The 12931-nt window shown below is 41.7% G+C and overlaps 1 protein-coding gene across 2 annotated transcripts; it reads right to left on the bottom strand.

The window, feature by feature from the left end:
* Window positions 1–831: 831 nt before the first annotated feature.
* On the bottom strand, window positions 832–11466 carry ZNF572 (zinc finger protein 572). Of its 2 annotated transcripts, none has more exons than XR_004680563.1 (3): window positions 9308–11465; window positions 6912–8648; window positions 832–1092 (listed from the first exon to the last, which is right to left on the bottom strand). XR_004680563.1 is itself a non-coding variant. In XM_035011912.1 (3 exons), exons 2-3 carry the CDS (start codon window positions 9378–9380, stop codon window positions 7141–7143), a joined length of 1581 nt encoding a protein of 526 aa, XP_034867803.1. In that variant the 5' UTR covers window positions 9381–9413; window positions 11386–11466; the 3' UTR covers window positions 5800–7140. The 2 variants fall into 2 exon arrangements, 1 of the variants encoding a protein (XP_034867803.1); XM_035011912.1 differs by lacking the exon at window positions 832–1092 and having other exon boundaries at window positions 5800–8648; window positions 9308–9413; window positions 11386–11466.
* Window positions 11467–12931: the final 1465 nt, after the last annotated feature.

Below are 12931 nucleotides of genomic sequence, written 5' to 3'. Positions count from 1 at the left end.
CATTTAATTGTTCTGCATCCCTTCAGTGCTTATGTAATCTTTTACAAATTCTAGTTGGAATTTGGAACTGGGTTTTCATTTTCTTTTTCTTCTTGGATACTGCTCATAAAGCCAGAGTATAGACACCAATGCAGTTCAATGAAATAAATGTGTATCAAGTGTCTACTCTGTGTCAGGCTCTGTGCTTGGTGTTGGGAGTAAAGCACTGAACAGAGCAGACACAGTACCTGTCACTTAGGGGTTCAGAGTTTAATGGAGAAGACAGCAGCATACAGGTAATTAAGGACATGTTGCACTGGAGGCTAAGAAGATCTAAACGAACCAAGGGGTCAAGGAAGGCCTCCCAGAGGAAGTTACGTTTAAGCTGAGGTTGGAAGAATTAATAACCTCTGATAATGGCAATGACCACACCTTACATCTCTTTTCCCCCCTCCCACAGTGTGGTTGTTTTCCCCTTAGTAAAACATCGATCCCTACAGCTGACAATGCAAGTTTTCCACTGAATTGTTGATGGCAGTAGGATGGGAAAGATGAGGATTCTAGTCTTCTGAGAAGTGTCACTTGGTATCTTCATAAGCTTCCAATGTGCTTTTTCCACAACATCAATTTTTTTTTTTTTTAAGATTTTATTTATTTATTTGATAGAGAGAGAGACAGCGAGAGAGGGAACACAAGCAGGGGGAGTGGGAGAGGGAGAAGCAGGCCTCCTGCTGAGCAGGGAGCCCGATGCGGGGCTCGATCCCAGGACTCCGGGATCATGACCTGAGCCGAAGGCAGACGCTTAACGACTGAGCCACCCAGGCCCCCACCACAACATCAATTTTACAAACAAAAAGATACTCATCCACTCGCCAAACCTGAATTTACCTTCGTCTCCCAGATTTGGGGTGCACTTCGTTCTCTGAATCAGGTGACAGGAGGTATTGAACTAAGTAGCCAGCCCTTCCCCAACCATTTTTCCTTAGTACTTACTTCCAGGCTTTGGGCATCATGATCACTTCCTGGATCTTAGAGCAGCTTCTAGTGCCATCTACTGGAATTGTGCCTGGAGCTCCTTAAGATGACATAACCCAAAGTGACTCTCCCCTGATCCTAACCCAAGAGAGGGAAAGAGGGGTTAAAAAAGGGGGGGGGGGGGGGAATGAACAAGCTGCCTTAAAAGAGGTTTCCATCATTTAGATGTATTGACTCCAAATTACATGTTTACCTCCCCCAACCCCTCCAAAAGATGTTTTCACTGGGGTAATTTAAATTGATAAACAGTTCTGGAAAGAGATTAAGTAACAGGCCTTTAAAAAGTTTTATGTCCTCTGACTCAATAATCTCACTGCTAGGAATTCATTCTAAGGAAACAGAGATGTACACTAAAATATGTGTACCAACAAAAAACAATTGATCGATCGCAACCACAATATCAAAACAGAACACAAACCACCAAAAAGCCTTGTTGACAATAGCATTCTTTTTAATAGCAAACAACTAGAAACAATATTAACATCTACCATCAGAACAACTGAGTTGTTATGGTACATCATTCGGTATATTATTATGAAGCCATTAAAAACCTCATAATCATTTAAAACAAGTAAACTGGCAATGACATAAGATTAGAGAAAAAAAATCAAGGCACAATATTCTATACAGACATACACAAACACTCTGTATAATCCAATTTTTAAAAATATTTATTCAGATATACACTTAGAAAAAGGGCTATTGGGAAAGATCCCAGAACTTTCGTCGTGAGTTATCTCTGGAAAAAATGATCACAGGCCATTTTTATTTTGGTCTTCATACTTTTACATATTTCCTACTTTATACTTCTCTGTATATTTTACAATTAGCAATAAGTATTAATGTTTAGAAAGAAAGCTATTATTTTAAGGGGGAAAATCTTTCACCTGTGTTCAGTCTAATCAACTAGTATTTTCTTTAATCTGACTATTTATCCATATGATGTAACATGGCTCAAAATTAATCATGATCCTTTTTCAACCAAAGCATCCACTTCATCCCTCACTGTGTCTAGTCCTAGAACATCTACTGATTTTACCAGTCATGCAATGTTAGATCATAAACCTCGCTGTCTTAGCACTACCTTATAAGCTACCTCTGCTTATAAGTGGCAACATGCCCTTGAAGTCCTCCCAAGCATCATGTTTCCATCTGGACCTTTATAACCAAGTGTTTGGACCATCCTAAGCCTTGACTTCATTCCTACTTCACTGGGAGGGGAAGGAGGGAAAGGGAAGAAAAGGGGACAAAATAAAGGGTAGAAAAAGCCTAAGTTTGGGTTAGAATATGGATGGACAAGGCAGAAAAGGTTAGGGCCAAAGAGAGGTAAAAGAGAACCAAAATGAAATAAAAGAGATGGGGAATTAAAGGAAAGGTCCCTTTTAAACAGAAAAGGCAGCAGTTGCCTAAACATCTACCATAAAATAATAATGATGTGCTACATTATTAGCCTACACACTCAGCTTGCTACCTCCTCCTACTCATACCCCTTCATGATCATGGGGAAAACAATAACTACAGGATTGCACCATTTTAGTGGCCCCAGGGGACACCCAAGTCTCTGGGGCTACCTTCAAAGATGATCCAAAGACCCTTGGTTGTCGAGAGGCATTTTATAATGGTCTATCAGCTAACACTGAGTGATTACTAGGTACTAGCAATGCTAAGCACATTACATGTATTCTCTCACTGATCCTCACAACAAACCTATGAGATAAGGTTATTAATGTCTTTATTTTAGAAACTTAGAAATAATCAATCCAAGAAATGATTAAACATTTCTCTGCATAGAGTCTATCCTTGGCAAAATTATGAGCAGATGAGGGCAGACAGGGAAGGAAAATACTATTTTCTTAACACCTATAATATGCGAGACACCTCACCTCATTCACTGCTAACCAAATCTTATAAGGTAAGTACAGAGTACAAAGTGATTGAAACATGAATTTGAAACATATTTTGAACCTATCCTGGACAGTCTGAACCAAAAGCCCAGGGTCTTACCTCCAGAGGATTCTGAACAATTGGGACATTTAAGGGTCCTCTAGAGGTCAGTGTGAGGATAGACCCAGCCTCCTAGAGGAAGTCACTTTGACTTCCAAGCTAGCCCAGCCTCTATGGACTGGATGATAATGGTGTTAAAGGCACCTGGGGGGACGCTGAGACTGGAGAGCTTATTCCAGTAAACTTCACCATTGGCAAATGCCCTTCATCCAAAACCAATAAACACTTCACATGCCAGGCTTTGTGTCAGGCATTAGAATTACAAAAATGAAATCCATTCTCTGCACTCAAGGAGTTGACAGTCTAACAGGAAGGCATATTCTGGAAAAGCATACTCTTGGGCATTAGCATAAAATATATAAGCATATGACACCCACTCAGTCACTACTGAGCACCACTATGTGCAAAGCACTGTGTAAACTTCACCAAGCTTGTGTTTTCACAGAGCAAACCTAAGCCATTTTAATATATAGTTATTTCTAGCTCCTTGGATTATCAAATTATTAGATTTGAAGATGGAGGGTTCAGCGTAAGTTATATAGCTCAAGAGTTGGCAAGGAGAAGGTAGTCTTCCGAAAAGCTGAACATTTTCCTACTAGTTATCCTTACATTTGCCCCTCCCAAGGTCATTTGAACTTCTGCTAACCACATATTAGGCATCAGGTAAATTTCTGTTGAATGAATGACCACACTGCTTGAAAGGAATTACATAAACTTAAATACAGAATCAAGAAGCAATGACGGTTTTGTCACTACCATGATTTCAGAAAGTGAGACTGGCCAAGATGAACACACTGGATTAATGTATGAGAGGCAGAAGTCACAAACCATACTCCACTACCTCTCACCCTCAATGAGGAAGTTTGTACAGCACTAAGGAGAAGGCTCATTTGGAGATCCAACTTGGATGACCCGGAATGATGGGAGCAAACCTTCACCTCGGGTACTATGATAAGAGACTTACTGTTTGCACACTTTATGGTAGACTATATGGCAGCTAGGGAGTGAATTCCCCACCACATTTGTGAGTATAAGCATTAACATGGATTTCCTCATTCCACTGTAGGGAAAAAAATATAAGCCCCTTCTTTGAGTAAGAAAAAATGAGTAGTCGTCGTCTTCCCTTCAGTTAAAATGAAACTATGAAACAAATCACTGAAATAAGAATGCTTTATTGGGGCACCTCGGTGGCTCAGTTGGTTAAGCAGCTGCCTTCGGCGCACGTCATGATCCCAGGGGCCTGGGATCGAGCTCCGCATCGGGCTCCCTGCTCAGAGGGGAGTCTGCTTCTCCCTCTACCCCTCCCCCAGCTCGTGCTCCCTCTCCCTTTCTCTCTCTCTCTCTCAAATAAATAAAGGCCGAAATTCAGTTGCAAGGCAGGAGCTATTGGGGTGGTGCACCATCACCAATCATATTATGTGTGGCAAGTAAAAAAAAAAAAAAGGGGGCGCCTGGGTGGCTCAGTCGTTAAGCGTCTGCCTTCGGCTCAGGTCATGATCCCAGGGTCCTGGGATCGAGCCCCGCATCAGGCTCCCTGCTCTGCGGGGAGCCTGCTTCTCCCTCTCCCACTCCCCCTGCTTGTATTCCCTCTCTCGCTGTGTCTCTCTCTGTCAAATAAAAAAAATTAAAAAAAAAAAAAAGGAATGCTTTATATATTCTTTGTGCTGGCAAGAAAAATAAAGAATACAGAATATTTACTTCTTGGGGAGCTAAATAAAAAATACCTACTTGCCGATTAATGAAATTGAGGCAAAAGCATCAAATATGATTAGATTTACTATTATGTTCTCCTCGTAAGTGACACATCTCTTCTGTTTTCCTAGTTTTCAGTCTAAAGAGACAATGATTCTTGCTAAATTGTTTTACTCATGGAGCCCATCTTAGCCCATCTAAAATGTGATCATCTATGATTCTATAGACATTGAGGTTTGTGAAACAGGTTTTATGTAATCGTGGGCAGTCATAAAACAGTAGGTGATGCTGATAGGACATAAACTGTACCTGCTGTTAATCTCTTCAGACGGGAATTAGCTGAAATTGAACTTGCAGTTTTGTTCTTTCCGGACTTAAACTGAACCCCTTTGTTTCAAGAACAAAAAAATTCAATAAGCCGAATCAAAAGGGTTTTCAAAAGTTCTGCAAACTTGAAACACGATATATAGTCTTGTGCTTTTACAAAACCTTATTCCTCAGGGTTCCCGAGGTTGGTCATAAAGAATTCACATGTAGGAGAAGTTGGGGTTGCACTGCTTCTTCTACAAATGTGGGGAGGTCAGTTTTCAATTTATTTCAATCAATAATAACCCATTACCATGTATTTAGACCTTGTTATATTGTAAGCACTAGCTGCTAGCTGCTTTGCAAACATTTATTTAATCCTTACAGAAACCCCACGAGGCAGGCAGTCTCTCGGCTTCACAGATGATGAAGCAGGTTTAGAGTGGTTACCTGCGACATATAATGTGATTGACGATGGTGCACCACCCAACAGCTCCTGCCTTGCAACTGAATTTCGGCCTTGATAGCAAATGCCCAAATTTAATTATCAAACATTAATCAAACTCTTAGTTGTCTGTGGTAAAAAATACTGCTGGGCGCCTGGGTGGCTCAGTCGTTAAGCGTCTGCCTTCGGCTCAGGTCATGATCCCAGGGTCCTGGGATCGAGCCCCACATCGGGCTCCCTGCTCCGCGGGAAGCCTGCTTCTCCCTCTCCCACTCCCCCTGCTTGTGTTCCTGCTCTCGCTATGTCTCTTTCTGTCAAATAAATAAATAAAATCTTTAAAAAAAAAAAAAAATACTGCCAACACTTGTCCCCAGATATTACAGTCGAAGACAATTTGCACAATCCTACCTAACATACAAAGGTAAAAAGATGCTTAGGTGCGGGTCACATAAAAGCCAATGATACCCAATTATGTTCTCCCCTTTTTTAAAAGCAGTAAATCACCCCAAATGCTTCGTAAGTCTTTTGTTAACTTTTGGTTAAATTTTGAATCCTATAACAATACGAAACAGCTTAATTGCCTAACCAGTATCAGGCATAGTATGATCATGAAAGAAGAAATATTCCCCATGCAATTCTGTGATCTACCAGCTACAGCCCTTTGCAGCAGGTCTAATTGGTCCTTTCTGGCTCCACATTCCTAATTTGTATCTCTACATGGTCTTCATAAAATATATTTCGAATCCAAAAATGAGACAAGAAACCCTGAGCAATTCAGGAGTCTTGACCTTCCTACACATCTACTCCTTGCACTGGCAGGAAAAAATAGGGGCTAGGAGCACAGGAAATAACTTAATACTTTACAAAGCATCATTCCCATTGGACAAACAGGGAGGATCCACACACCCTGTAAGTCAGGAGGGCAAAAGAAAACTGTCAAGACTGGAACTAAGGAGTCTTGGTCTCCAATGGCAAACCATCCCTGCACATTGGCTCAGACTCAGGGGTTTAATCATAGAAAAAGAAAAAGAACCCCACATCTGATCTGACCAGCAGTTGTGTAATGAGAAAATCGAGGGAAAAAGACTATTTTTAAATTTCATTTCATCTCAATATAAATTTACTTAAATAGCTACAAGTGGCTAGTGGCTATTTTATTAGACAATATAGTTCTAAACACTACAAAAGTTAATTTTCAGCAAATAAAAATGCATTTCAAAAAGTGAGTCTTTTCTTTCTTAGGAGCCACCAAAACAGCCAGGAAATCACATTATTTATTCAAAAAGAATCTTTCTCTGGATAAATCCCTGAGGCCAGTAATGAATTATTGCCACCCAATCAGGCAAGAGGAAATAGGGAAATTCAATGGCTAGCTCAGCTTCAAGCTCTCAGATGTCCTTATTCCCAAGATTTCTCTTTATGTTTGCCTTTGAAGCTATTCCAATCTTACCTTAATCAAAAAAACATTTCTTCTCCATCACTGGCAGCCTCTCTCACTGGGCAGATGTAATGAGCTGGGGATTGGGGCCTTCCCATCCTCTAACCTGGGAGGTTGACTTTTTCCAAACATTATGGCAAACACACCAAAAAACTTTGTAGCAACACCTTCATTGTAATGTCCCAGTAAGAAAAGGAAAATAAATAAATAAATAAATAAATAAATAAACAGGCTTTGGGACTCAAGAAGAAGATGGATTTGGGACCGAAAAAGAAGAGATGAGGGCCATTTCCGCTGGACAGTTTTTCCAAGTCCACCCATGAGGAAAATCTTCAACTTCGGGAGACTCGAAAGACTTTTCTGTGTGAATTTTCCGATGCTGATTGAGATAGGCACTTCTGCTGAAGCATTTCTCACAGTCCGTGCATTTGAAAGGTTTTTCTCCCATATGAGTCCGCCGGTGCCTGATAAGATTAAAGCTCTGACTAAAGCACTCGCCGCAGTCAGGACACTTATAAGGTCTCTCTCCTGTGTGCGTCCTTTGGTGAATCACCAGGGTGGAACTCTGGCTGAAAGTTTTCCAACACTCCGAACACCGGTAAGGTTTTTCTCCTGTATGTGTTCTCTGATGTCTAATGAGATGGGAGCTGAGACCAAAACGCTTTCCGCATTCACAACATTTGTATGGTTTCTCCCCTGGCTGGAGTCTGCATTCTTCTATCACACTGCAGTTCTGACTCAAGCTTTCCTCATATTCGGAACTTTCATAGGGCTTTTCTCCTGTGTGGGTTTTCCGGTGCGTAATCAGGTTTGAACTTCGACTGAAACTCTTCCCACATTCTGTACACTGATAGGGTTTCTCTCCCGTATGAATTCTCTGATGCTTTATTAGGGTCGAATTACAACCAAAGCTTTTTCCACACTCAAGACATTTGTAGGGCTTCTCACCTGTGTGGGTCCGCTGGTGGCGAATCAGGCTAGAACTCTGACTGAAACTCTTTCCACAGTCAGGGCACTTATAAGGTTTTTCTCCGGTGTGAATCCTCTGATGTTCTATTAGGACATAACTGTGGCTGAAGCATTTCCCACAAACAGGACATTCATATGGTTTTTCACCGGTATGTGATCTGTGGTGCTGAATCAGGTGGGAGCTGCTACTAAAGCTCTTCCCACACTCAGGACATTTATAGGGTTTCTCTCCCGTGTGAGTCCTCTCATGGATAATGAGATGGGAGGTATTGCTGAAGCTTTTCCCACATTCACCACACTGGTAGGGCTTCTCTCCTGTGTGTGTTCTCAGATGTTGAATCAGATGAGAGCTGTTACTGAAGCATTTCCCACACTCAGAGCATTTATAAGGTTTTTCTCCTGAGTGGGTCCTCTGGTGAATACGCAAATGAGAACTGTTATTGAAGCTTTTCCAACATTCAGAACATTTGTAGGGTTTGTCTCTGAAGATCGAATTCTGCCGGACAGAGACACTGCAGTGCTCCCCTGGGTCCCAACTCCAGTGATTGGGTTTTTCATCTTTTCCTGTAGAATTTCCCTGATTCTCTGACTTGCCATCATTCTCATAGGAATCATTACACCAGATCTCATCTCCTTGGGACCATGTCAATGGAATTTCTTTTGTACCCTCATGCTTACATTTTTGGGGGCCATCTCTTTTAGACCATTTTGAGGCTCTCTCTTTCTCTGCCTTGGAATTATTGTGTTGAGCAGTTTCCAAATTATTCTTACTTTCATCTCCTGTAAGAATAAACAAATATTCTAAACATATGCCCTAATCTCTACCAGGGGAAGGAAATTCTGAATTGCAGGGGAAGGGAAATAATAAGAAAGTAAAACCTCATAATTCTTTTAAAGTGTTTAAAGCAGGTTTTAGTTTTTCTACTCTAAGTGTTCATGAGAAGCAGGTGAATTTTTTTGTGCACAGTAACAACACTAATGAGGAATTTGAACAGCTGTCAGCAATTACCAAGGGGGTTTATTGATCTAAAAACTTCATTAAACTTTATTCTAGAAGACTTAAAAGAAAAAAGGGGATCTGAGTAGGGGAGAACCTGAATAAGACACATTCTAAGGTGAAAACTTGATGATACTTTAGTTAAAATCTGAGAAAATACAGAAATAACAATGATACCTACTATTTATAAAGAACAATAGCTTGGCATATAGTATCTCATTAAACCTAAGAAATATGAGACAGATACTCATTTTTCCTAAAGATGAGAAAACTGAGGTTGTAAAAGTTAACATAGCTTGTAAGCAACAAAGCAACAGAGCAGGAATCAAATTAAAGTTTGTCCCATTCAAACGCCCTGTTCTTTCTACACAGTCTACAGCACTCCATGGCACATCTTACATTGAGTTTCCAATCGATCCAGATCTTCTTCTTGATCCCTCACCTGTAAAAGGGCTTTTCAAACTCTCCCTCTCCTTGAAGACACTAGTTATTTCTGTATTTTGCTCTTGCTCCATCAGTGGTCACAGCCAGGGTAGGGATCAGAAATCCTGTGGAAGGAAACAGGTTATGCTTGCAGGCACCAGCTAACATGTATTACTTTTCCTTCCTTCCCAACCATTGCAACATAACAACCATAACCATAGGCACAGAATGTTCTGCACACCAGACTGAAAAAAAGAAATATGGTCTTTAGAAGTATGTTTGGAAAAAAAAAAAAACTTATCTCAGATGCAAGTGTTTTGAATTAAGGTTAACCCAATTTACTTTTTCTAAGGAAATGCCAATAAAAAAATTAAATCTTCATATTAAAGTCAGAGGATCAAGCTTCAAAAACAGAATGAATACTAATACTCATTGTCCACTCAGAGTTTAAAAACACTTTTAATTGAAAACATGAAGGTTTTTTTGGAAGAGGCAACAATAACAAGACTTCAAAAAATGGATATGCAGGTGTAAGAAGCAGCTAAAGAGAAAGCACTCTGTTCAGAAAGAATATGCTGGCGCTTGACAGAAGGATGAAACATTCGAAGTTCAATCTCAAAATAAAGTTAGAATTTATATAATCAGGAAAAAAAGAAAGAAAGAAAAAATAGGACGAAGCAGGGCTAGAATAATTATAGCCAATAACCTCTAAAGATAAAAAGGAAGCTAATGAGGGAACTCTTCCTTGCCTCTTACTTTCTCAATCTATCATAATCACAATATTCCTTTTAGCCTAAACTTTATCTTCTGGAGTCAACTATGATTCTTGACCTACTTTAAGGGACTGATCTATCACTGGAAGGCAGGTATATATGGATTTGCAATCCATTTCAGGATATAAAGAACATTATTCAGGAAAAACAAGAGCCTAAAATAAGGATGTACAAAGGCACACATGGAAAACTTTGTTTTGGGGGGAGTATAAAAAATGTGTAATTTTCACCTTATCACTGCCTATTATGTGCCAGGAAGTGAGCTAAATACTTTACACATAATATTTCTCATTTAATTTTCACAATAGCCCTTGGAGATCTATAAACAGTTACCAGCATGTTATTAGAGATGAACAAAAAAGACACTAAGAAACTTTCCCAAGGTCACAAAACCAGAAAGCAGTAGAGCAGAATTCAGTCCCAAGCCTGTTTGGATACTGACTTTCACACTCTTATCTATTACAGTAAACCAGAACAGGAGGCAGAGCTGGGCATAACCCCAAACTGCAAATGAATCTCAAAGAGGGCCTTTATTTTGGAAAATATTAGCTGGATTAAAAAAAAAAAGATTTATATCTATAGACGGGATACCAAACGAAGCTGGTATTCCCGAAACACCCTCAGCAACTAGGGATTTGTTACAGGAAAAGGTGAAACTAGTCTAAATTACAAATAGCCCTAACGTTTGAGGCGGGGGGAACCCACACACCTAAAAGGGTAAAAAAGGAAATTGTTCATATGGAGTAATAGGTTTTGCTGAGTTATCTATTTCCATCAAAGTCTTTACAAACGAAGTAAAAGTCCGGGTAACAGAGACCCGTGCAGCACTTTCCCTGCTAAGAAACTATTAATTTTGGTAGTAGGGGGCTCTCAGGAACACTGGCTCAGCAAAACGGTAGCAAACTCAGGCCATAAATGGTATTACAAGGCTGTCCCTTAGATGTCACTCCACAGAGATGGGCTGTTTTCGCTGTCCTAGAGCAGAGGTGCTTAGGATGGGGCCGTGCTTTGGATTAGAAAGTCTTCCAAAGGAAAGGCACTGCCTGAAGCTTAGCTTTAAGAACCGCTGGCAGGGGGCAGAGGCCGGGTGCGCTGCGGGGTGAAGTTCCAGGAGGCCAGATCGTCTCCAGCCGACAAGTCCTTTAAGGGACCCGCCAGGCGAGGGAGGCGAGGGCAGCGCGACGGCCGGGGCGGCGGGAGATCCTGGGCCCCGGCCCCTCGCAGCCGCGGGATCCCTCTCCGGGCACACTGCAACCTGGGTGGTGCGGTGGCCACTCTTCCAGCCCGTAGCCCTTGGCTCCCTTCCCCCCGAGAAGGAACTCACTGTTCCGGGGGCCACACACGAGGCGCCCAGCACCCCCGCAGACCCCGCCGTCCCGGAGCAAGGAGCCTAGCTCCTTCTGACCCCACCAACCCAAGGTCCTAACTCTCCAGCCCGGAAGGCAGAAACAGGAAGTCACCCAAGCCCCGCTGCAGAGCCTCTCTAGGAAGCCTAGAGCCTCTCTAGGAAGCAGGGATGGCCAGGTCTCGTTGGTCTTAACCCTTAGGGTCCCGGACCAGAAGGGGCGCGCTGGTGGATTTCCTTCCCTCGCGCTGCCTGTGGTCTGTCCACTTGATCCTCACTCGTCACACTTGTCAGGCGCCTTATAAAAGGGGCCCGACTGGAGCGAATACTTTCCCTTGCCATCAGGGCATCCTCGGCTTTATCATCATCAGTACAAAAAAATGAACCGAGCATTTACTAAGCTCCTGTTGTTTCCGTTGCCACCGCTGTGAACAGGGATGTATATTTAGCTATCTGCGAAACAGTGGAGCAGCTGAGGCATCCACCCACGCACAAAACAATTCGTTAACAAGGCGCCGTTATTAATAAGACCCAGAGAAGCACTGAAACTCTGGTCTTTCATTACAGAGAAAATGGAAGGCAATCCCTTCGTCTCCCCCACATCAAGCCTACAAATCTACTTATGTCTCTCTCTTCCCTCCTGTTACAACGGAGGATTGGTCCGCATTTAAAAGGAGCCCTTTACTGGTACTCACTTTCCTTCCCACCTTCTTGGAATCCTTACACTAACAACTAACCTCTCAATTCTACCACTTCCATCCCAAAATAGTTCTTTGGATTGATTGATTGATTGATTGATTGATTGATTTACCCTCTCACAGTGTTTCCATTTTATGGCTTCCCGCTGACGTTTTAACTCGTTTCTTCTGCAGCAAAAGCAGTAAATCACTGAGATCACCATTGACCTCTGTGTTGGTGTTTTTCAGTCCTAAGGCCTCTTTCAGGAGTTTTGAGACTGCCGAGAATTCCTCTTCTAGAAACACTTTCCTTTTAACAGAGCCTTGTTAATCTTTAGTTATCTTTTGCCCTAGATTATATTATCACTAAAATAAATGAGGACTTTCAGAAAACAACATGAACATAAGACATCAGTATAATTTTTTAAAGATTTATTTTATTTATTTGAGAGAGTGAGTGCACATGAACAAGGGGTAAAGGGGCAGAGGAAGAAGAAGAGAAGCAGACTCCCCGCTGAGTATGGAGCCCAACTTGGGGCTCATTCCCAGGAGCCTGAGATCATGACCTCAGCCAAAATCGAGTTCACAGGTCAACCAACTGAGCCACCCAAGCGCCCCAAGATATTGGTGTATCTTGTATAAGCTGATGATAGAAACACTCTTTTAGACACCACATTATCCTCATTGTCCTCTGACATCTTTAGCAGTCCTGATAGTCTCCTTTGCAAGCCCAGTCTTCTCTAAATGTTGACATTCCTTAATGCCACCCCAGGACCTCTCTCTTATCCTGAAATGTCCTCTGTCTGGGCAACCTCATTCACTTCCACATTTTAAAATACCATCTGTGC

This window comes from Mirounga leonina, unplaced genomic scaffold, assembly GCF_011800145.1.
Source record: "Mirounga leonina isolate KUSES-001 unplaced genomic scaffold, KU_Mleo_1.0 Mir_165, whole genome shotgun sequence".
NCBI lineage: Eukaryota > Metazoa > Chordata > Mammalia > Carnivora > Phocidae > Mirounga > Mirounga leonina.
Note: the sequence above shows the minus strand (reverse complement) of the source record. Positions and strands in the feature narration are given on the sequence as shown.

Excerpts from the sequence above, each read along its gene's own strand:
- ZNF572 (XM_035011912.1), bottom strand. The coding sequence starts at position 9,380 with ATGGAGCAAGAGCAAAATACAGAAATAACTAGTGTCTTCAAGGAGAGG. Across the intron at positions 8,649-9,307 it reads TTTGAAAAGCCCTTTTACAG|GAGATGAAAGTAAGAATAAT; the intron begins GTGAGGGATCAA and ends TTATTCTTACAG.